The sequence below is a fragment of the Cetorhinus maximus genome, chromosome 23 (assembly GCF_964194155.1).
Source record: "Cetorhinus maximus chromosome 23, sCetMax3.hap1.1, whole genome shotgun sequence".
In the NCBI taxonomy this organism is placed as follows: Eukaryota; Metazoa; Chordata; class Chondrichthyes; order Lamniformes; family Cetorhinidae; genus Cetorhinus; species Cetorhinus maximus.
Window position 1 is genome coordinate 20,991,497 of NC_135901.1, and position 25,843 is coordinate 21,017,339.

At 44.5% G+C, this 25,843-nt stretch overlaps 2 protein-coding genes across 2 annotated transcripts in view; both read left to right on the forward strand.

Annotated features, from left to right (window-relative positions):
* Window positions 1-25,843, forward strand: part of LOC144697342 (uncharacterized) — a 427,355-nt gene that overhangs the window by 364,459 nt on the left and 37,053 nt on the right. The gene's annotated exons all lie outside the window — the stretch shown is intronic.
* On the forward strand, window positions 8,146-15,595 carry LOC144697037 (uncharacterized). Its single transcript, XM_078568819.1, has 3 exons — window positions 8,146-8,936; window positions 12,522-12,624; window positions 13,964-15,595. The coding sequence occupies exon 3, from the start codon at window positions 14,418-14,420 to the stop codon at window positions 15,450-15,452; it is 1,035 nt and encodes a 344-aa protein (XP_078424945.1). The 5' UTR covers window positions 8,146-8,936; window positions 12,522-12,624; window positions 13,964-14,417; the 3' UTR covers window positions 15,453-15,595.

A 25,843-nucleotide genomic window follows, 5' to 3' on the forward strand; every position in this document is an offset into this window, starting at 1 on the left:
CTCTAGTATAACCTCCTTGATCTTGTAATAAAAACAGAAAATGCTGGAAATACTCAGCAGCTCTGGCAGCATCTGTGGAAAGAGAGGAGTTTTATGTCTGTGATCTTTCATCAACAGAAAATGCTGGAAATATTCCCTGCTCCTGTATTTGTGTCTCAGTTAATAATGGAAAGTATCCTGTCTGATTTTTTAATCACCTTATCTACCTCTCCTGTCACCTTCAGGGATCTGTGGACATGCATTCCAATGTCCCTCTGTTCCTCTACATTTCTCACTATCATACCAGTAATATTCTTTCCCTTTGCCGTGTTTGCCCTCCTTAAATGTATTTATGACCTCACTGAGGTAATACTTCACTATTCTCCAGGCTAATCTCCACCTACTACATCCCTGCCCTCCTGATCAGTCTATTGATATCTTCCTGCAATCTACAGCTTTCTTCCTACTGTCAACAACAAGGCTGGAAATGTCTTAATCATGCTCCCTATAAATCATTGATATATGACACAATAAGCATAAACCTCATCCTGAGCCATCCAGAACCCAACTGGAAACAGTTTTCCAGGCACAGAAATACCATTTGACCATTTCCCTTTGCATCCTGCTGCTTCAGCTGATGACACTTCCTGCAGTTCTGATTGTCTAAGATACGAGGAGTGTCCTGGTTTTCCCAAATGAAACGGGATGTGCAGTCCATGGGACTGAGATGCTGTGCCATGTCTATTTATCTAATTATTAACTGACTTAAGAAAAATAAACTTACAATCAAAATAAATAAAGTTTCAGCGGCTACTCGCTAATCAGCTTCTTCCATTGTGCTGAAGTCGCCTTATTTTTATAGGGAGTTAAGTGAAATGTTTTTCTGAACTCTTATTATCTAAACACCTCAGAGTTTACATTACTGAAAAATTAAGACTTCTTCACTTTTAAAATTCCTTGTTAGTTAGATTCATCTTTATCTCCTAGATTTGATGAAACACTGACTGTAAATATAAGACAAATTATCAAATTGACTTCAGTTTTATGATAATTAATGTATCTAGTCTTACTTTTTAGTTGTTTAATGCGGTGACCAAAACTGTACTCAGTACTCTAACTGTGCTCTAACTAGTGTTTCATACAATCCTAACATAATCTCCTTGCTTTTATATTCTAGGCTCCAGACAAGAAAGGAAAGTGCCCCAAATGCTTTCTTGACCACCTGATCTACCGGTCCATCCACATTCAGGGATCTGTGGATATGCACCCCAAGGTCCCTCTGTTCCTCTATACTTCTCAGCATTAACCCATTTATTGTCTTGTTGCCCTCCCAAATTCATTATCTCACACTGCTCCAGATTGAATTCCATTTGCCATTTTCCTGCCCATCTGACCAGTCCAATGATATCTTCCCGCAGTCCATGGCTTCCTTCCTCATTGTTAAACACACCAGCAGCTTTTGTATCATCTGCAAATTTCTTAATTGTTGCCCCTACATTTAAGTCTATATCATTGATATAAACCACAAAACTGTGGAACCCCATTGGAAACAGGTATCCAGACATGATTCAGTCCTGGATGAGGTTAAAAGCAGCAATAACAGCAGAATCCAACCCCCGCTGTCACATGTGAACTTGCTGGTGTCTCAGCGGGTTGTTTGACTGAGCGAATCCCTTCCCACCCATGGAGCAGGTGAACGGTCTCTCCCTAGTGTGAACGTGCTGGTGTGTCAGCAGATTCCTTTTACTTTTAAATCTCTTCTCACAGTCAGAACATTTAAAAGGTCTCTGATCAGTGTGAACAAGTTGGTGTGTAGTGAGACGGGATGACTGAGTGAATCTGTTCCCACACAAGAGGCAAGTGTACGGTCTCTCCCCAGTGTGAACTCGCTGGTGTATCAGAAGGTCAGATGAATCAATTAATTCCTGCCCACATTCAGTGCAGGTGAACAGCCTCTCCCCAGTGTGAACTCAATGGTGTCTCACCAGGTGGGCTAACCGAGTGAATCCCTTCCCACAGATAGAGCAGGTGAACGGCCTCTCCCCAGTGTGTGTGTTGATGTTTCAGAAGATCCTTTTTGCTTTTAAATTTTTTCTCACACTGAGAACAATGGAACAGTCTCTGATCAGCGTGAACAAATGCGTGTTTCAGAAGGTGGCATGAACAAGTGGATCCCTTCCCACACACGGAGCAGGTGAATGGCCTCTCCCCAGTCAGAGTGTGTTGGTGGTTCTGTAAATCCTTTTTACTTTTAAAGCTCTTCTCACAGTCAGAACATTTAAAAGGTCTCTTATCTGTATGAACAAGTTGGTGTGTCAGGAGGTGGGATGACTGAGTGAATCTCTTCCCACACAATGTGCAGGTGAATGGCCTCTCCCCAGTGTGAGAGCGTTGGTGTATCAGTAGATCCTTTCTGCTTTTAAAGCTCTTCTCACAGTCAGAACATTTAAATGGTCTTTGATCAGAGTGAACCTGCTGGTGAGTCCGGAGGGTTGATAATGCATTAAATCCCTTCCCACATTCAAGGCAGGTGAATGGCCTGTCACCAGTATGAACATGCTGGTGTGTGTAGAGGCTGGATGACTGAGTGAATCCCTTCCCACACACAGAGCAGGTGAACGGCCTCTCCCCAGTGTGAATACATTGATGAGTTTCCAACTCAGATGGGTAATTGAATCCCTTCCCACAGTCCCCACATTACCACGGTTTCTCCATGGTGTGGATGTCCTTGTTTCTCTCCATATTTGACAATCAGTTGAAGCCTCATCCACACACAGAACACGTGTACAGTCCCTTCCTGCTGTGAATGGTGCACTTTTTTTTCAGGCTGCGTTACTGGTTAAAATTCTTTCCAATCAGTGCACTGGAACACTCTCACTCATGTGTGTATGTCTCAATGCTATTCAGTCACAATGTTGTTTGAAATCTTTCCTTACAGTCAGGACAGACAAACATTTCTCCTTCCAAATTCAAAGGCCGATGATATTCAGGTTCTGATTAATCGAGTGACTCTATCAGATCTTGACACGATGTTTGGTTTGAATTTCCCATCTGCAAATCGAACCCTCTGAATACCCTGTAAAAGGAGTTCACATTGAAATACTCAAAATATTCAAAAAACAAAGGCCATTCTGTCCAACTACTCTGCTGGTTTTTATACACCACATGCTTCTCCTCCCATTCCATGCACCTCATCTCGTCCTTTCAGCTTATCTTTCTATTCCCATTTCCCTCAAGTACTCATCTAGTTTCCTTTCAAAATTATCTCAAAGGTTTCCTGTGAGTTTCACATGGTAACCACTCTCTGAGTCAAGAAATTTCAAGTGAAAACATTCTCTCCATATCTACCACGTCCAACTCATTGACCATTGTAAAGGCCTCTATCATCTCACTGCGAACTCTTCCCTTTTCTAAAGGAAAAAGAAAGCTCCAACCTGTTCAATCTGTCATAACAGGAGTTATTGTTTTGGTTTACAAAATTAATCAGTCAACTCAGGATAGAAATAGAGTAGAGACAAACATTTCTCTTGATTTGAATTTGCTGTGTGTAAATCCTCCCCTCCTAATCCCCTGTGAAAGGAGTTTCCAAAATCCACCCATGTCAGTCCAGGATAGAAATTCACAATATTCTCTCCTCCTGCCGACAGGGACAGGGATGACCGCGCATGCGCCCTGCTGCGCATTGACCCTAGAAAGATGGCGGCCGTTAACTCCAGCCTGTGACCGGAGGAGGTCGGCAGCTTTGCTCGATTTGGTGCAAACGCGGGTCCGGTAGCTTCTCATTCGGGTCTAGAGACCGACACCTCGTGTTTATGAAGCATCCAGTCCATCCTCCGGCTCCATTCCTCTCCTCAGTTTCGCTGTTTCTCGCCTTTTCCCCCCATCCTTCCTCCTTCAGCTCCCGCAAGCCCCAGACTTCAGTCACAACGACATTGCGCCTGCGCGCAGGGCGCCAGCCGGGAGGATGATCCTTCATTCCGATTGGTTGGAGGACCAACTCCTCCCTCTCGGGCTTCCAGACCCGCCCCCTCTTCCTATTGGCCCTGAGCTGCCGTCAATCACCCGGGCATTGTGACGGTTTTAAACGCTGAGAGCGGCCACAGACTCAGCCTGATTTGCTGATTCTTGGCAGCATTTTCTGTTTGGGAATTGGAGCTCGAGATGGAGTGTCTACGGAGAGGGAAACAGAGTAAATGTTTCAGGTCGCTAAATTTTTATCCAAGCTGGAAGAATTTAGAGATTTAGTTGTTTTCCAGCATGTACGGAGTCAGGGAAATGAGAAGGGGAGAGGAGAAAAGAACAAACGGTCTTGTGATGGGATGGAAGGCTGGAGTGATTAAATGACAAAGCGGATGATGCAAGGGAACACTGGGTGATAAGGAGACAAGTAAATAAATTAATGGGACAAGTTAAGAGACAAAAGACAGGTTCAGAGGAGGTATGAATGATAACAAAACAATTAAAGCACTCACTGTCTGAAAAAAATGGGAGTGGTGGTTATGATCTGAAATTGTTGAAATTAATGTTGAGTCCAGAAGGTTGTAAAGTGTCTGATCAAAGATGAGCTGCTGTTCATCGAGTTTCCTTTGAGACTCATTGGAACAGTGCAGGAGGCTGAGGACAGAGAGGTCAGAACTGAAGTGAGGCAGAGAACTAAAATAGTAAATATTCAGAAGCTCAGTATCACGCTTGCAAACTGGATGGCGATGTTCCACAAAGCAGTCATCCAATCTGATTTAATCTCCTCAGTGTAGGGGAGATGGCATCATGAGTACTGAAAACACGATACTAAATTGCAACAACTACAAGGAAATCACTGTGCCACCTGGAAAGTGTGTTGAGGGCTTGGAATGTAGGAAGGGAGGAAGTGAAAGGGTGGGTGCAGCATCTGCTGTGCTTGCATGGACATGATTCACAGTGATGTTCATAAGAAGAACAGAAATAGGAACAGCAGGAGACCATATGGCCACTTGAGCCTCTGCACCATTAAATGATCTTCCACGTTAACTCCACTTTTCTGCCCTATCCCCAAATCCATTGATTCCCCAGTATCCAAACATTCATGGATTTGCATCTGGAATATATTCAAGACAGAGAATAATTTGAAAGTGCTCCCGAGCACTGCTCAGCAATCATATTAACTGAACTTTAGTCTGGTGTAGTGTCACCACACTGAAATTTTGTCTTTCTCTGATGCGTTATACTTAATGCCATAACTGACAAATTAAGAGTGATACAGCTACCATTTCACTGTGAGGAGAAGAGACAACTTTGTAACTACTCCACATTGTTATATTCTGGCTCATTAGATCTGGTTATTCCATCCCATTTTATATTCATCTCATGGGAAAATGAGTAAAATACTGAAACACACACGCTTTTGGGGACAATGGTGAGTTTGCTGCTCAGATTAGCTCAGGTCTCCATATTATAAGATAGATCTAAAAGGACTGGAGAAGATGCAAGAAAAAATTACCAGAATGATGCCAGAACTGGCAGGTTACACCCATTAAGAAAGGTTGGACAGGTTGTAAATGATCTCTCTGGAAAAGAGAGTGAAGGATGACCTGATCCTTTAAGATTATGAAAGGGTTTGACAGGATAGACAAGTGTAAGATGTTTTGACTTGCAGACAGAATGAGAATAAATAACATTTAATTTAGTCACTAATAAATTTAATATGCAGTTCCAGAGCAACATTTTCAACCAGATATTAAAAACAGAAAACATTGGAAATACTCAGCATATCTGTGGATGCAGACAGAAGATTAATATTTAAATCTGTGCACAGATACAGTCCAGTTCAGAGGAAAGATCATGGGCCTGAAATGTAAACTGTTTCTCTCTTCGCAAATGCTACCAGATCTGCTGAGTATTTCCAGAATTTTCTGTTTTTAATTAAGATTTGAAGCATCCACAATATTTTGCTTTTCTTTAACTTGAGAGTGTTGAAATGAACTCCATGTGATATCAAGAAACAGCTAAAGACATTGGATACTGCAAAGGGTATGGGCCCTGATAATATTCCGACAATAGTACTGAAGACTTGTGCTCCAGAGCTTTCCGTGTCCCTAGCCAAGCTGTTCCAGTACAGCTACAACACTGGCATCCATCTGGCAATGACGAAAATTCCCCAGGTATGTCCTGTACACAAAAAGCAGGATAAATTGAACCCAGCCAATTACCGCCCCATCAGTCTATTCTCAATAGTAAATCATTAGTAAAGCAATGGAAGGGGTCATCAACAGTGCTATCAAGTGGCACTTGCTTCGCAATAATCTGCTCATTGTCGCCCAGTTTGGGTACCACCAGGGCCACTCAGCTCCTGACCTCATTAAAACCTTGGTTCAAACAATGACAAAAGTGCTGAACTCCCGAGGTGAGGTGAGAGTGACTGCCCTTGACATCAAGGCCGCATTCGACAGTGTGTGGCATCAGGTAGCCCGACCGAAACTGGAGTCAATGGGAATCAGTGGGAAAACTCCCTGCTGGTTGGAGTCATATCTAGAACAAAGGAAGGTGACTGTGGTTGTTGGACGTCAGTCATCTCAGCTCCAGGACATCACTGCCGGTTGGGCCGAGGACACTACCTCAGCTGCTTTATCAATGGCCTTGCTTCCATCATAAGTTCAGAAGTGGGGATGTTCGCTGATGACTCACAATGTTCAGCACCATTTGCGACTCCTCAGATATTGAAGCAGTCCATGTTCAAATGCAGAAAGACCTAGACAATATCCAGGCTTGACTGACAAGTGGGAAGTAACATTCGTGCCACACAAGTGCCAGGCAATCACCATCTCCAACAAGAGAGAATCTAACCATCGCCCCTTTACATTCAATGGCATTACCATCGCTGAATCCCCCACTATCAACATCTTGGGGGTTACCATTGACCAGAAACTGAACTGGACTAGCCATACAAATACTGTGGTTACAAGAGCAGGTCAGAGGCTAGGAATCCTGTGGCAATGACTCACCTCCTGACTCCATCATCTACAAGACACAAATCAGGAGTGTGATGAAGTACTCAACACTTGCCTGGATTAGTGCAGCTCCCACAACACTCAAGAAGCTCAACGCCATCCAGGACAAAGCAGCCCACTTGATTGGCACCACATCCACAAACATTCACTCCCTCCACCACTGACGCACAGTAGCAGAAGTGTGTACCATCTACAAGATGCACTGCAAGAACTCACCAAGGCTCCTTAGACAGCACCTTCCAAACCCACAACCACTACCATCTAGAAGGACAAGGGTAGCAGATACATGGGAACACCACCACCTGGAATTTCCCTTCCAAGCCACTCACCATCCTGACTTGGAGATATATTGCCGTTCCTTCACCGCTGCTGGGTCAAAATCCTGGAACTCTCTCCCTAACAGAACTGTGGGTGTATCTACACCACATGGACTGCAGTGGTTCAAGAAGCCAGCTCACCACCACCTTCTCAAGGGCAATTAGGGATGGGCAATAAATGCTGGCCTAGCCAGCGACGCTCATATCCATTGAATGAATAAAAAAAATTGTGAAACTAACTACCAGAAGGATTTGTGATTCCCGCCTGAGCTGGAAATTCTTGGATAAAATCCCACTGTGCAAAGATAATTTCCCAGCTGAATATGGAAAAAGATTCACTCAGTCATCCTATTTACTGACACAACAGCACATTCACACTTGAGGAAGGAGAATCAGACACATTGTGTGTGCAAAAGCATTCACTCAGTTTCACTCCCAACTTTAAAAGCTCAACACTTTTGATCCACGACTAGTCCATTCTTATTGGCGAGGGACAGTTAAACTCTTGTGTCTATGGAAAAAAAATCACTTGTTCACCCCACCTGCTGAGGCTCCAGTGAGTCCACATCTAACTGTAGGGGTTTGTTCTGCTGTTAATCAGACCCAGGACAGAACTATGGTGGAGGGCCCGTGCTCTTCAGTTGCTGTATCAATTGATTTAGTAAATTTGTACCTTGAACAAATGGCTCCAATTGTAATCGAAATTCTGATCGCAAATTCAACAATGCCTGATCTCAATGGCGTGGCTCCTACCCAGCGTTCACTGCGAGTAAGAATGTGCCCTATCCACACGACAAGACCGCCCCGCGCAGGCGCAGTTCCCGACTGAAAGTAGAGCATGCGCAATGCAGGCTGTCAGTGGAGTTGCAAGGAACGGAGAAGAAACAATCGAGTGCAGTTGAGTAATGGAGTCGGTGGGTGAGCGAGGAGGATTACAGCCAGCGGAATGGGCGGGAGGCTTCATAAATACCACGTGGAGGCTTCAAACCCCAAATAAAAAGTTACCGGTCCCGTATTAGCACCGAAAGGTCTATGAGCCTCCCGCTCACAGGCCCACGTTACCGGCCGCCATCTTGAAAAGCGGCAATATGCAGGAGAGCGCATGCGCTGTGATCCTGAACCAGGAGACAGGAGGAGAGTCGGTTGCCAATCCTCCAGAATTGGACTGGAGTCTCCAGGGGCAGAAGATCAATCTCCAGGACACTGCTGTGTGCAACCCTGGAGAAATATCTTAAGGGCATTTAAAAAGATTGTTTTAAATCGTAATTTTCTTTGAATATTTCTCTTTACAAAAATATAGACAGTGGGACAAATCATCATTCAATTGCGGAATGAGACATTTTGCTTTCCAATTGGCCTGAGAAGGCAGTGTGTCATAAGGAAGGATGTGTTGGCCGACTAATGGCTGGAGCATGGGGACAAGTCATGTGATGGAACCTTCGGGAATACATTTAATCAGAGTTGGCAACCCTAGAGTAGAGAATGTTGTGAATTTCTATCCTGGACTGACAGTGATGGTTTCTGTAACCTTACAGGGCACTGGAATTGGAGGATTGATAGACGGGAAACTCAAACCAAACATCACATCAAGATCTGACAGTCACTTGATTAATCAGAAACTGAATATCAGCAGCATCTGAACGTGGAAAGTAAAAAGGTTTGTCTGTTCTGTTTGTGGGAGAAAATTTCAGATATCAATGTGACTGGAAAAGCATCAGAACACACAAACTCTGGTTAGACCACACCTGGAGAACTGTGTTCAGTTCTGGACAAACATCAGGAAGGATAGAATGGCCTTGGAGGGAGTGTAGCACAGTTTTACCTGAGTGATATCCAAACTCCAAAGGTTAAATTACAGAAGAGGATTACACAAAAGAGTCATTATGGCACAGAGGAGGCCATTCAGCCCATTGAGTCCATGCCATTTTTCTGGAGCAATCCAGTCAGTCCCATTCCCCTGCCCCTGTTCTATCCCCGTATCCTTGCAGGTTTATTTCCCTCAAGTGTCTGTCCAGTTTCCTTTTCAGACCATTCATCATGTTCATTTCCACCTCCCTCATCGGCAGCAAGTTTTGGGTCATTACCACTCACTGTGTAAAAACATTCTTCCTCACATCTCCTGTACCTTTTACCCAAAACCTTTACATCTATGTCCCTGAGTCCTTGTACAATCAGCTGATGGGAACAGCCTTTCTTTGCCCACCTTATCTAAACCTGTCAGAATCTTGTGCACCTCAATTAAATCCCATCTCAACCTCCTTGACTGGAACCATTCTGGTAAATCTCCTCTGCATCTTCTCAAGGACCTTCACATCCTTCCTGATGACTGGTGACCAGAAGTGAAAACAATACTCGAATTGTAGCCTAACCAGAGCTTTGTAAAGATACAGCATAACTTCCTGTTTTTGTTCTCAATATCACTATTTATGTAGCTCAAGATCCAATCGGCTTTGCTAAATTCTCTCTTAATACATCCTGTCACCTTCAGAGATCAAAGCACATGAACCCCGGGTCCCTCTGTCCATGCACACTCTTTAGAGCTGAGCCATGAATTATATCTTCCCTCTCCCTATCCCTTCTGCCAAAATCCAGCACCTCACGATGAGCATTGTAATCCCAGAAACCTGGGAATTTAGAAGATGAAGAAGTGATTTGATTAAAATTTTTGGGATATTAATTGGAACTGACAGGATAGATAGAGAGGAACTATATCCATAGGTTGGGGAATCTAGGACGAGTGGGCGGAGGCTAAACATAGAATCAGGTTCCAGCACATTTTCAGGAAGAGAGTTCCCGATCCTGACAACTCCCTGTTGGTGCAGAAACTGCTGAACTCGATGCTGAGTCTGGAAGGTTGTAAAGTGATGAATCGAAAGATGAGCTGCTGTTCCTCGAGCTCCCCTTGAGCTTCATTGGAACAGTTCAGGAAGCCAAGGACAGAGAGGTCAGAGTGGGAGTGGGGCGGAGAAGTTAAATGATAAGTGACCAGAACCTCGGGGTCCAGCATGCGCTCAACATTGTCAAATCCTTGATAAAATCCTGGCAGTATAACATCCAATTTCCTTTTGAAATGATTAATCACCTCCACTTCCACCACCCTTATGGGCTGTGAGTTCCAGGTTATTATTGTAGAAACATGCTCTCAGAGGTTTCTTAGTCAAACAAATTAAACTTTATATAGACATGAGCTTCTGTGGCTGCTCGTATCCAGCCAGCCCCTCATACAACCACTTCCTAGGAAACTCCTCCCCTAGAATTTATTCCCCTGCGCTAGCTACACATTGGTTGAACAAATCACGTGACCCTATTTGCTGCGAAAAAAGTTCTACCTCATATCCCCTCCTGCATCTGTTGCCCAAAACCTGTATCCTTGTACTATCAGCTAATGGAAAAGGATTTTCTTTGCCTACATTATTCTAAACCTTTCATAATCTTGAGGGAAAACAACGCTATCAAATCTCCCCTCAATCTCCCCTGCTCCAAAGAGAACAATCCCAGCTTTTCCAACCTAACCTTGTAGCTAAAATCCTTCATCCCTGGAACCATTCTGGTATCTCCTCTGCACCTTATCAAGGCCCCTCACATTCTTCCTAAAGACTGGGGACCAGAACTGGATGCAATACTCTAGTTGTGACCTAAGCAAAACTCTATAACATAAGAACATACGAAATAGGAGCGGGAATAGGCAATTCAGCCTCTCGAGCCTGCCCCGCCATTCATTACGATCATGGCAGATCATCATCTCGGCCTCAACTCCAATTTCCCGCCCTCTCCCCATAACCTTTCAACCCATTGCTAATTAAAAATCTGTCTATCTCCTCCTTAAATTTATTCAGCGTCCCGGCATCCACTGCACTCTGAGGTAGTGAATTCCATAGATTCATGACCCTTTGAGAAAAGTAATTCCTCCTCATCTCTGATTTAAATCTACCACCCCTTAGCCTAAAACTATGGCCTCTCAATCTACAATGCCCCACAAGGGGAAACATCCACTCCACATCTACTTTGTCTATCCCCTAAGCATCTTATATACCTCAATTAGATCTCCTCTCATTCTTCTAAACTCTGGTCAGTATAGGCCTAAACTGCTCAATCTCTCCTCATAAGACAAGCCCCGCAACTCTGGAATCAATCTAGTGAACCTCCTCTGAACCGCCTCCAGTGCAACTACATCCTTCCTCAAGTAAGGGGACCAAAACTGTGCACAGTTCTCCAGGTGCGGTCTCACCAATGCATTGTACAGTTGCAACAACACTTCCCTATTTTTATACTCCATTCCTTAAGCAATAAATGCCAAAATTCCATTTGCCTTCCTTATAAATGCCAAAATAACGCCCCTGTTTTTATACTCAGTACCTCTATTTATGAACCCCAAGGCCCCATATGTTTCACTGACTACCCCTCAATCTGTCCTGCCATAAGAAATTGGTCCCACAAATAGTTTAATCATCACCCATACTCAGAAAGCCTATATAATGATACAAGATTTAAAACAGTTCCTGTAATATGTGCCCTGAATACCATACACCCACCCCCAAGGTTATGTCATCCCATCTACAAGCACCTTGATGTTTGGATGATAAGGGAATTATCCAGGATTTCAGAAGTCAGAGATGGGTGTACTGTGACCACCCAGTAGCCAAGACCCCAGTGTTAAGGCAGTTTTGCAAAACACTGCGATCGTCCCTGTGATAATGACACCAGTAAAAAGGGTGGAGGGAAGAGAGGGATCAGTGACTGGGCTGGAATAGGGGCCACGGCTGGCACGGCCGCTGGGAAGCACTTAGACATGGAGAATATGTGAGAACAGGACGAGGCTGTGAGGCAGCAATGGACAGGAATCTTCAGTAAAAGAAATAAAAGGCAGAGAGATGAAATCCTGGAACAACAAGAAGGAGTGAAATCCAGAAAAGAGATGGTGGACGGACTGATCGAGAGAAAGGGAACGGTCAGTGAGATCATTCAGCAGAATAAGATTGAGGTGAAAAGTCAGAACATGTCTAAAGCTGTTCCCTGTGTGATGTGAGGAGGGTTTTTATTGGATCAGGTACAACAAGGCCAGGAGGACATTGAAAAACAATAGAGAGTCCAACAATAGAGAGCCCAAAGAGTCTGGAGGGGGGAGAGTTAATAATCCCAGGGAACCACAGGCTGTACAAACTTCGAGTGTGAGCCCAGACCCATTTTAAAACAGTGAACAAATAAATCCCTGATTTTACTGAGACTCTTTTGCATGTCCCAGCTCCTGTAAATACTGACTGGAAAGGGAACAGAATCTCAGGAGGTTCCACACCACTGACTGCTCGTGTGGAAGTGATCTCCGATCAGATTAATGTGCTTCTGCTGTGAGTATTTAATAAAGTGTCTGAACCTCTCATTGTACTTCCTGTCCAATATCCCCCTCACCCTTGAATCTTCTATTTTACCAAGTGGGGAAAAAAAATTGCCTAACGTAAAAGCAAAAAACTACAAATGCTGGAAATCTGAAACAAAAACAGAAATTGCTAGAAAAGCTCGGCAGGTCTAACAACACCTGTGGAGAGAGAAACAGAGTTTACGTTTCGAGTCCATATGACCCTTCTTCAAAGCTGGTGTTGAAAAAAATTGCCTGTACACTGATTGGCCTCAATGGTGGCAGGACTACCCAGAATCCCCCATGGGTCAGAAAGCCCCTGTCAATGAGAACAGGAACCCAGAGCGCCGGTGTGGGGACCGGGCTGTGCTCAGAGCATGCTCAGTGCGACTGGTGGAGATCGACTGGGGTGGAACAGGCAGCTCAGGAGGCTGGAGGAGATTGTGGACGCACGGGAGGAATTGGAACCGGGGGTGGGCCAGAATTCGATGATCTCAGATAATCCTGGAAGGCTGAAGGGCTGGAGACGACCACGGCCGTCAGGGAGCACAGGGGATGATGGTGAGCAAGACTTGGTGCGAGTAAGAACATGAGCTGCTGAGCTTTGGGTGACCTCCAATTTCTATGGAGTTGAATCTGGGAGGTCGACAAGATGCACATTCAAATAGTCCAGTTTAGAGAGAACAAATGAATGGATGAGTTTCAGCAGCAGATGAACTGAGGCAGTGACACAGCTGGGTAATGTTACTGAGGTGGAAATTTTTGTGATTTGTAGTCAGAAGCTCAGCTTGGGCTGAAATATGACAACAAGATTGTGAACAGTCTGGTTCAGCCTCAGCTGCAAGAGGGATGGAGTCGGTGGTTAGGGAGTGGAGACAATGGCTTTCATCTTCCCAACATTTAAATGGAGGAAATTTCTGCTAATCCAGTACTGGATGTCAGACAAGTCAGGACGGTGTGTGAGTTGGAGGTGATGGTGTTCACTAACACCTGTTACCTTCATCCTTCTAGGTGGTGGACGTTAAGGGTTTGGGATATTCTGCCAAAGTTCTGGTTGAGCTGAAGATGTATTAAACACATCTTCACCAGCCGCACCTCCCACCTCTCTCTCTCCTCCCATAGAGACCAGAGTCTCGTGTAGCCCAGACCGGTGGCAGGTTCCATTCCCTGAAGGACATTAGTGAACCAGTTGGGTTTTGATGACAATCCAGCAGTTTTCATGATCACTTTTCCCTAGTGCTGACCCCACACATTACCAGATTCATTCAGCTCAATTTCACAACCTGTTTTTGTGGGTTCTCTCTCACTCCCTTTTTTCTGTTTTAAATCAGTTTCACAGGGAATTAAAAGGGGAGGATTTGCAGTCGGGAAACAGAAACAAAACATCACAGCAGAATCTGACATTTGCCTGATTTATCATAACCTGACTATCATTTGATTTTGAACATGGAAGGAAAAAGCACCATTCACAGTGGGGAGAAACCGTACACGTGCTCTCTGTGTGGATGAGGCTTCAACCGATCATCTGGCCTGTCAAGACACAAGCGCAGCCACACCAGGGAGAAACCGTGGAAATGTGGGGACTGTGGGAAGGGATTCAGATTCCTGTCTGAGCTGGAAGACCATCGACGCAGTCACACTGGGGAGAGGCCATTCACCTGCTCCACGTGTCAGAAGGGATTCACTCAGTCATCCCACTTGCTGAGCCACCAGCGAGTTCACAGTGAAGAGAGACCTTTCAAATGCTCAGACTGCGGGAAGTGCTTTAAAAGTTCCTGCGAGCTGATGTCCCATCAATGTGTTCACACTGACAGGAGACCATTTAAATGCTCTCAATGTGGGACTGGGTTCAGGGAATCATCCCAACTCACTGTACACCAGCGAATTCACACTGGGGAGAGGCCATTCACCTGCCCCCAGTGTGGGAAGGGATTCACTCAGTTATCTAGCCTGCTGAGACACCAGCAAGTTCACACAGGGGAGAGGCTGTTCATCTGCTCTGAGTGTGGGAAGGGATTCACTCAGTCATCCCACCTGCTGAGACACCAGCAAGTTCACACGGTGGAGAGACCGTTCATCTGCTCTGAGTGTGGGAAGGGATTCACTGAGTCACACAGCCTGCTAACACACGAGCAAGTTCACACTGGGGAGCGGCCATTCACCTGCCCTCAGTGTGGGAAGAGATTCACTACCTCATCCCACCTGCTGAGACACCAGCGAGTTCACACTGGGGAGAAGCCATTCACCTGCCCTCAATGTGGGAAGGGATTCACTCAGTTATCTAGCCTGCTGAGACACCAGCAAATTCACAATGGGGAGAGGCCATTCATCTGCCCTCAGTGTGGGAAGAGATTCACTACCTCATCCCACCTGCTGACACACCAACGAATTCACACTGGGGAGAGGCCGTTCACCTGCCCCCAGTGTGGGAAGGGATTCACTACCTCATCCAACCTGCTGGCACACCAACGAGTTCACACTGGGGAGAGGCCATTCACCTGCCCTCAGTGTGGGAAGGGATTCACTACCTCATCCAACCTGCTGGCACACCAACGAATTCACACTGGGGAGAGGCCATTCACCTGCCCTCAATGTGGGAAGGGATTTAGTCATTCAACGCACCTACTGACACACCAACGAATTCACACTGGGGAGAGACCATTCACCTGCCCCCAGTGTGGGAAGGGATTCACTACCTCATCCAACCTGCTGGCACACCAACGAGTTCACACTGGGGAGAGGCCATTCACTTGCCTCCAGTGTGGGAAGGGATTCACTACCTCATCCAACCTGCTGAGACACCAGCAAGTTCACAAGTAACTAAAGTGGTGGGATTTTGCTGTTAATCACATCCAGGACTGAACCATGTTCATTGGGATCTGTTTCTGCTGATGTTAATCAACTACAGACCACTTAGAGGGGCTAACATTCTGGATAAATGTCAAATAAATTAGTTTTGTGTTAAAGACACTGTGTGTTGAATCTTTTTAATATCTCTAACACAAGTTCATTCCTTTTGAAGTGCTCTCCCTCTCCCCTGCCTCCTCCATCCTCACCCCTAACAACCGGTGTGAGGATCTCATGGAGCTCCTTTGTCAGTCAGATTGAGACAATCCGATCAGCTGCCTCTGCTGCTTCCCTCCCTTCCATTCGCCCTCCCTAAAGTTCTCCGTTACCCAAGCTCTGAACACGCATCTTTCTGTAGTTTTCCTCCCATCTCCCCTCAGGCTCTCTCAGAGCTCATCTTGTCCATGAAATTCACCTCCGGCTCCATCGACCCTACTCCCACTAAACTGCTGATCACTCAACTTCCTCATGTTCACTGAATGTGTTCACAGTTTTCTCTCTCAGGTACTGACTCTCTCTCCTTCAAATTTGCCATCATTATACCCTTATCAAAAAACAAATCCTTGACCCCACTGTCTTTCCAAACTACTGCCCCATCTCCAGCTTCTCTTTCCTCTCCAAAGTTCTTGTCACCTCCCAAATCCCTGCCCATCTTTCTCAGTGCTCCATGTCTGAATCCCTCCAATCAGGTTTCTGCCCCTGCCACAGTACTGAAACAGCTCTTATCAAAGTCACAAATGACATCCTATGTGACTGTGTCAAAGATAAACTCTCCCTTCTCGTCCTTGACCTACCTGCAGCCTTTGACAATGTTGACCACATCATTCTGCACCTTCGCCTCTCCCCTGTCGTCCAGCTGGGTGAGGCTGCTCTCTCCTGGTTCCATTCTTCTCTATCTGATCATAGCCAGAGAATCACTTGTAATGTCTTCCCTTCCCAATCCCACAGTTACCTCTGATGTCCCCAAAGGATCCACCTTGGTCTCCTCTTATTTCTCATCAACCTGTTCCACACAATGACATCATCTGAAAACACTGTCACTTATCACATTTACACTGACAGCTCCCAGCTCTGCCTCACCACCACCGCTCTCGACTTCTCCACTCTTGGTAAATTATCAGACTGTTTGGTGGATGTGTAGAAATTTCCTCCAATTAAATACTGGGAAGACTGAAGTCATTGAGTGGCTGGTAGAAGCAAATTCAGTTGTAACTTTCAAAAGTGATGTGGATTTAAATTAATGTGGAAAGATTTGGAAGGCAATCAGAAAAGAGCAGGGGAGTGGGACAGATTGGTCACATTTTCAGGGACGGTACAGGCACAATGGGCTGAATGGCCACCATCCATGCTCTGTGATTCTGTCATATCATGTTTATTATGAATCATATTATTATAGATGATAGAATCTCCTACTAGTACAGCAGAGAAGGACGCCGGTTGGCCTTTTGAATCTGTGCTGACAAATTCGACGAGCTATCCAGTTAGTCCCTCTCCCCCATTCTATGGTCATCCCTGCATCATTTCTCCTTCAAATATTTATCCAGTTCCTTTTTGAAGTTTACTCTTGAACCTGTATCCATCAGATAGTGAATTCCAAATTCTTACCACTTGTTACTGAAAAGATTTCCTCGTGATGCTAGTGTAAAAGCAAAATATTGCGGATGCTGGATATCTGAAATAAAAACAGAAAATGCTGGAAAAACTCAGCAGGTCTGACACCACCTGTGGAGAGAGAGACAGAGTTAACATTTCGAGTCCATATGACTCTCCTTCATTGCACAATACCAAATATAGGATAGCCTGTTCCCTAGTCAGTTCCTCGACATTCTGGTCTAAAAACCATTTTGTATACTCCAGGAATTCATCCACCACAGTATTATTGCTAATTTAGTTTGACCAGACTATATGCAGCTTAAAGTCACCCATGATTACCGTTGCACCCTTTTTACATACATCTCTAATTTCCTGTTTAACACTCTCACCTACCTTATCACTACCGTTTGGAGGCTTATAGACAACTCCCACTAATGTTTTCTGCCCTTATGTTGTTTCTTAGCTCCACCCAGACTGATTCTAGATCTAGATTTTCTGAGCCAATATCCTCTCTCACTGCTGCACCAATTTTGTCCTTAACTAACAATGTCACACCACCTCCTTTTCTTTTTTGCATATCTGTCCTAAATATTGAGTACCTTTGGATATTCAATTCCCAGCCTTGGTCACCCTGCAGCCATATCTCTGTAATCACAGTCATATCATACCCGTTTACATCTATTTGCACTGTTAATCCATCTACCTTATTGCGAATGCTCCATGCATCCATATACAGTGCCTTTAGACTTGTCTTTTTAACATTTTTTATACATGTCTTTTTGTACTATGGTCCTATTTGCTGCTAGCCCTTGTTTCCGCTGCCTTCCACTTTTGCTTTCTACTTTTCTAACTTTCATTCCTATCTTTGTTTCCCTCTGTTGTGTCTCCTCGCTCAGTTTCCCATTCTGCTGCCAGTCTAGTTTAAACCCTCCCCCATAGTACTAGCAAATACCCTTGCGAGGATACTGGTCCTGGTCCTGCTGGGGTGCAACCCATTCAGCTTGTACAGGTCCCATCATCCCCAGAATCAGTCCCTATGCCTCAGGAATCTAAATCCCTCCCTCCTACACCATCTCTCCAGCCATGCAATCATCCGGTCTATTCTCCCATTCCTGATCTCGCTAGCACATGGTACTGGGAGTAGCCTGAGATTACTACCTTTGAGGTCCTGTTTTTAAATTTATTTCCCAGCTCCCTATATTCTGCTTTCAGGCCCTCATCCCTCTTATTACCTATGTTGTTGGTACCGATATGGACCATGACCTCTGCCTAATATATGATATAGTAGTATATCATATATTAATATAATATTTTTTTAAAGTTCATTCAAGGAATGTAGGCTTCACTGGCTGGGCCAGCATTTATTCCCCACACCTAGTTGCCCTTGAGAAGGTGGTGGTGAGCTGCCTTCTTGAACTGCTGCAGTCCATGCGGTGTAGGTACACTCAAAGTGCTGTTAGGAAGGGAGCTTCAGGATTTTGATCCAGTGACTGAAGGAATAGCAATATATTTCCAAGTCAGGATGGTGAGTGGTTTGGAGGGGAACTTCCAGGGGGTGGTGTTCCCATCTATCTGCTGCCCTTTTCCTCTGAGATGACTGAGGTCATGGGTTCGGAAGGTGCTGTCGAAGGAGCCTTGGTGTGTTCCTGCAGTGCATCTTGTAGATGGTTCACACAGCTGTTATTGTTTGTTGGTGGTGGAGGGAGTGAATGTTTGTGGATAGGGTGCCAATCAAGTGGGCTGATTTTCCTGGATGGTGTCAACCTTCTTGAGTGTTGTTGGAGCTGCACTCATCCAGGCAAGTGGGGAATATTCCATCACACTCCTGACTTGTGCCTTGTAGATGGTCGACAGGCTTTGGAGAGTCAAGAGGTGAGTTACTTGCGGCAGGATTCCCAGCCTCTGACCTGCTCTTGGAGCGACAGTATTTATATGGCTGGTCTAGTTCTGTTCCTGTTCAATGGTAACCCCCAGGATGTTAATAATGGGGGATTCAGTGAAGGTAATGCCACTGATTGTCAAGGGGTGATGGGTAGATTCTCTCTTGTTGGAGATGGCCATTGACTGGCACTTGTGTGTTGCGAATGTTACTTGCCACCTGTCAGTACAAGCCTGGATATTGTCCAGGTCTTGCTGCATTTAGAAATGCACTGCTTCAGTAGCTGAGGAATCACGAATGGTGCTGAACATTGTGCAATCACCAGTGAACATCTCCACTTCTGACCTTATGACCGGAGGAAGGTCATTGATGAAACAGCTGAAGATGGTTGGGCCTAGGACACTGCCCTGAGGAACTCCTGCAGTGATGTCATGGAAATGAGATGATTGACCTCCAAAAACCACAACCATCTTCCTTTGTGCTAGGTATGAATTCAACCAGTATAGAGTCGTACCCGCACCCCCCCCCCCCCCCCCCCCCCCACCCCACCCCCGCCCTCCCGATTCCCTTTGACTCCAGTGTTGCCAGAGATCCTTGGTGCCACACTTAGTCAAATGCTGCCTGGATGTCAAGGGCAGTCACTCTCACCTCACCTCGGGAATGCAGCTCTTTTGTCCATATTTGAACCACGGGTGTAATGAGGTCAGGAGCTAAGTGACCCTGGTGGAACCCAAGCTTAGCATTAGCGAGGAGGTTATTTCTAAGCAAGTGCTACTTGATACAGAAACAGGCCCAATCTCGATGTGGTAATGAAAATTTTTGTTCACCAATTAAGCTTTGAGTTTGATGGGGGAGGGGGGGACACTAAATAATAGGTTACCCTCTTGGGCTCAAATTAATAAGGACTCTGATCTGTGGGAAGGAAGGAAACCCTGGGAGGTGGGCGAGGAGGATTCAGAAACACCCGCTGGAGGCCCCAAACCCCCAATAAGACTCATTAATTTTATGGTCAGTCTGCAGACAGGAGCTGGAGAACTGAACCCAGGCAGAGGAGAGGGAGGCAGAAAACAGGAGTGGAGGAACGAAATGGTGAGATGGGTTTGGATTTCAGCCCAGGGAGGAGGGAGAGTGTGTGGGACGGAGATTTACAGCTTTGGGGGAACAAGAGAAGAAAAAATGTTCCGTAGAAACTAGAATTGATTGTTCTTAATTTCTATCTTGGAATGACAGTGATGACCTTTGCAAACAAGTTGAAACATAACCAGAAGGAAGCTCCACCCTCTTTAACTCTTGTTGGTCCAACAAGGTTGAAGTTTTTTTTAACAGTAAAAGGTAACTTTTTAAATTTTAATTTTTTGTCAGTTTTAACACAGTCATTTGGACAGTTACCTGAAGAGAGAATCAAACAAAACAAAATTTGGGAAAAAGATTTAAAAAAAAAACAAAAGAATTGGAAAAACAAAGTTAAGAATTGTAGCTTGATTCACCTTTGATCTGAAAAATAAGTTATGTAACGTTGACACAATTGTGTGCATGTGAGAATGTTTGCTCTGTGTGTTTGCAAACAAGCAAAGAGGTTAACCCTTTCCAATGACAGCATGGTGATATTTTGAACTAAATTTTGTTTTTATCCCATTTGTTATCTTTGAAGACAAAGCACTTGAGAACGATTGATATGGGAGTTATCTCCAAACTGACCGCAAGTACCTGCACTTCTGTCTCTGATCCAATTACACCACATTATGAGAATATTAAATTGGATGGTAAAGTTCCTCCATGGCTCATGAGTGAGATAGAATGGTAATTAATGGGACTTATCCACTTAGGATAAAAGATAGAGTAAATCACACCACCAAATGGAAATTGGAATAATCCCCTCTCTCCACCTCGGGTACACTTCAGTAGAATAGATCAACCTGCTATCCATGTACATTCTAGTAAAACTCAGAAAAGTGTAGATGGGACGAGTAAACTGATAGCTTTCTCTTGGAAATGTTTGTATCCTTGCCTCTGAACTTTTAAGAAAACTGCACTTGATAGTCTGGTCACTACCTAAGGCATCAGAACCATAAGCAAAGATCTTCAGTCAGATGCCCAGTTTGATCTTTCAATAAGATCACCTGAAAGTTCAAGAGTGGCTTATATCAGATGGAGCATATGTGATACCGGGATACCAATGTGCAGGTGTGATTTGTTACATCTGGAGTAACTAAAATGCCAAAATGCATAGTGAAGCTGCACTGAAGACTGGGTCCCAGACATGCTCAGCTACTCAACAACAGAACAACATTGAGTGATTATTATGAGGGAACATTTTAAATCATCAAGGTATTGACACAAGGTATTGACACAAACTCCACAGAGAAAACAATCGGGATAGAATTAATCACACTGGTATCTATCTGAGGGAATAAAATTAAAGTGAAGAGGAATATAGAATCTGGATTTAGAAACATCCACAAGGTGATGCAGGTGAACAGAGAGCTGGAGAATCTTTAAAGTCCACATATGAACTTTTGTTTGAACCATATCTATTTACAATATACCAATAATTTAGAATTATGTGAGATGATCTGCAGGTGGAGAGGATGAATCAAAGTCAATAGTTATCACATTTTACTGGAAAAGTTTTTACATTTATTCTTGGTGGTAGCTCAGGGGTTTGAGTTGCTGATTCTGATAATTCCAGAAGCTTTAATATGTTATCGACGCGATGTAATCAAGAAATTAGGAGAACAAGCTTGTAGCTTAGGAATATCTGTGTTAGTCAGAAATCAGTTTGTGAGAAGTCAATAAGGATATTCTCTTCTCAAGATGGGGAGATCTGGAAGAAATCATTGTCCAATAACATTGTAAAATTTTAAGAAATTTATTGAATATTATAGGAATCCCTCCCTCTTGCACGCTCTCACTTTTGAGGAAAGTTTCTGGTTTGACAAACACAGGACAGTGTAGCCTTGTTATCTCTGCCAAGGACATGTTCTCTAGCAAAGACCTTGAAACAAGACAAACTTGATCAGGGCGGCGGGATGGGTAGGGGGGTGGTGGGGGGGGCTGGTGTCTCATGATGCAAATGTAAACCAACTGTCTGAGTAAAGGTTAAACAGAATGTCCAAGAGAGAGATAAGCCACAAAATCGCTTCATGGCCCCTCAATATGAGGGATTCACCCGAATATCTGCGCCCTGCTAATGGACAATTGAAAAAGCAATTGACAAAAGAAATTAGATATAAAAGGCCTTTCAAGAGGGAAAATCACTTCAGACAACAGTGATCCATGCTGGCTTTAGCCAAACACTTTGACTCAAGGAGACTGAGAAAGGAAGAAACTGCCACCTCCAGCCACGGAGATCAGCATCCCCCTGATCAGGGACCAGTAAACGATTCCGAGCAGACTGTCACCTCCAGCCACAGAGATCAGTATCTACCCCCCCCCCCCCCCCCCACCCCCAACTTCTCCCCATCCACTTGTCTAATTTGGGACCAGTAAACTATTCTCACCTGTTATGAGTCGTATGTCTTTTCTGCTTATTTAACTGATGTAAAATCCAAACTGTTGTTTCTTAATAAAATGCTTTAAAATCACCTACAACTTCGTTCCCCTTTTTGGGTAATCTGTGACTCCTGGACTAAAATCTTACACTTGTCCATGAGAGTAACTGAAGGCACGAGAACTGAAATAGTCTGGAGTAATGATGAGGTGTTAGTTATGGCTCAGTGGTCGCGTCCTTTCTCTGAGTCAGGAGGTTGTGGGTTCAAATCCACATCCAGAAACATGAGCATAAAATCCAGGGTGATATTCTGATGCAGTACTGAGGGAACACTGCGCTGTCAGAAGTCCCATCTTACAGATGAGATCTTCAACTATGGTCCCATCTGCCCTCTCAGTTGGTCTAAAAGTTTCCATGATGTAATCCCAGAGAGTAGGGGAGCTCTCCCTGGTGTACTGCTTCATATTTATCCTCAACAAACATCACTGAACAGATTGTCTGGTCAAAGTCACATTTCTATTTGTGGGATCTTGATGTGTACAATGTAACTGCATTTCCTACATTACAACAGGGACTACACTTCAATAGAACTTCATTGGCTGTAAAGCACTTTGGGCCATCCTGAAGTTGTGCAAGGCGCTATATAAATACAAGTCTCCATTAACAAAGGAGAAAAGGCCCAAAAATGGGACAGTCGGTAACAGGACATCAATCAGTCTCCTCTTATCTTAGAGAAATCAAGGGTTCAAACGCTGTGTGTTTGTCACAAAGCTGATTTAGTTAACCTATATCCCGAATATTAAACTCCAGCCCAGTTGCAGAGATTATTAACATCAACTGAAACAAACTCCAACTGTTAGAATGAACATGGTTCTGTCCTGGATGTAATTTGCAGTATCAATAACAGCAGAATCCATCCCCTGGAGCCTCTTGTGAACTCACTGGTGTGTCAGCAGGCTGACTTAGTGAATCCCTTCCCACACACGGAACAGATGAACTCTCCAGTGTGAATGCGCTGGTGAATCATCAGATCCATTTAGCTTTCAAAGCACTTCTCACGGATAGAACATTTAAAAGGTCTTGTGTCAGAGTGGTGAGTTGGTGTGAGGCGAGTGGGTGAGCTGAGTGAATCCCTTCCCACACTAGGAGGAGGTGGATGGTTTCTCCCTGGTGTGAACGCACTGGTGTATCAGCAGGATGGATGAATGAGTGAACCTATTCCTGCTCTCGGAGCAGGTGAGTGGTCTCTCTCTGATATGAGTTCTCGGGTGTTTATATAAACTTGATAACTGAGTGAATGCATTCCCACACTCAGAGCAGGTGAACAGCTTCTCCCCAGTGTGACTGCGCTGATGAATTTCCAGCACAGACTGAGTTCTGAATCCCTTCCCATCGTCCCCACATTTCCACGATTTCTCCAGGTTGGATGGTCAGTTGAAGCCTCGTCCACACACAGAACACGTGTACAGTTTCTCCCCACTGTGAATGATGTGATGTTTTCTCAGACTGTGTAACTGGTTAAAGCTCTTTCCACAGTCAGTTCACTGGAAAACTCTCACTCGGGTGTGTGTGTGTCTCAGAGTTTATCAATCACACTTATTTTTAAGATCTTTTTTCCACAGACACAACGTTACTCCTTCCAAATTTAAAGGCTGATGATAGTCAGGTCCTGATGAATTGAGTGACTGTCAGACTTTGATGTGATGTTTGGTTTGAGGTTTCTGTCTGTAAATCCTCCCTCGCTGCTATCCTGTAAAAGGAGTTGATAGTGTCAGTGTCACGATCAGTGCAGGGTAGAATTCCAAAACAAGAACAGAATTACCTGGAAAAACTCAGCAGGTCTGGCAGCATCGGTGGAGAAGAAAAAAGTTGACGTTTCGAGTCCTCATGACCCTTCAGCAGAACTGAGTAAAGTTAGGAGAGGGGTGAAATAATCAAAAGATGTCACAGACAAAAGGAACAAAGTGATGTTGAAGAATTCACCTGCTGTGGGTGTGGGAAGGGATTCACTCAGACATCCAACCAGGTGAGACACCAACGTGTTCACAAATGACTGCAGGGATTAGCTTCTGCTATCATTGCTGCTGTTCATCACATCCAGGAAAGAACCATGTTCATTCTGAGAGTCAGTGTTTGTTTCTGATAGTAATAGCCTCTCTAACTTGTCTGGAGTTTAATATTCTGGATAAATATGAAATCAACCAGATTTGTTTGGAAACTATTGTTCTGGATTTTTGTTCCGACCTGAGTGTTTAACATCACCTGGCTGGAGCTCAGAAAGGACAATCTGGGGGAGGGTCATACAGCAGGAACAGATCTTCAGCCTGGACACTGTCCAGGAGCACAATTATCATCCATATCTTGTCCATGTTGGATAAAATCAAACACTGTATTTATTCTCCATCTGGTTATCTGACTTTTTCATTTTGTACAGTTTACGCTGACCTCCATGGTAACTCAGATATTGTGTTCCTTTCTCTCGTTTCCAATTCACTAATATAACATTTGTTTTTCCCAATCTATCTAGAACATCATATGGTCCTTCCCAATTAGCTTCCCGACACCATCCCTTTTCACGATGTTTTTAACATGACTTCATCTCCCATTGAACAGTTAATGTAATGGGTGGGGTGGTCCTCCCTGGAGGTGTTGAGATGGGCAGCACCATCTTCTCCACTGCCTGTAGCAGGGAGGATGCTGAGGTTTGTTGGAGGGTCTGAAGAAATTGGTCATGAGTCTGACGAGTAGCAATGGGGAGTGGGATCTCGGCGGGATTCACAATCTGGATTGGCTGACCTGTCATGAGCTGAAATGGGCTGTAACCGAGGAGTAAACAGGAGGGGAGTGAATGATCATTAAGACACCAGTAAAGACGGTAACCCAGTCTTTGGCCTTGATCAGATCATCATCTCCCTCCACAACAGCTTTTTTCAGTGTCATTTCTATAGGGTGATTAAAGCTCTCGACCATCACACTGGACTCTGGGTGGTAGGGGATGTGGAAATGTTGTTCCACACACACAAGATGACACAGCTGCTGCATTACTCCTGCTGTGAAATGAGAACCATTATCACTCTCTATCCTTTTCAGAAAGTCCTATCTGGTAAATATCTGTTCCCACAAAATTTTACCTGTAGTGACTGCATCATTTTTACAGACAGGTAATCCTTCAATCCACCAGGTAAACATATTTATATCTACTAGGATATACCAGTCCCATCCTTTTACTGTGGATAGTGGGCCTGTACCATCAATCTGCAATGTTTCCCAGGGAACATCATTCATATGGGACGTGTCCATTGGGACCTTTCATTTCACAGGGCCGGATTAATCTGGGCACAGATGATACACAGGCTCTAGTGCATCCTCAGCCACAATAGTAATTATGAACATATCGAGGGC

Coding starts and splice junctions, on each gene's coding strand:
- LOC144697037 (XM_078568819.1), top strand. CDS start 14,418: ATGTCCCATCAATGTGTTCACACTGACAGGAGACCATTTAAATGCTCT.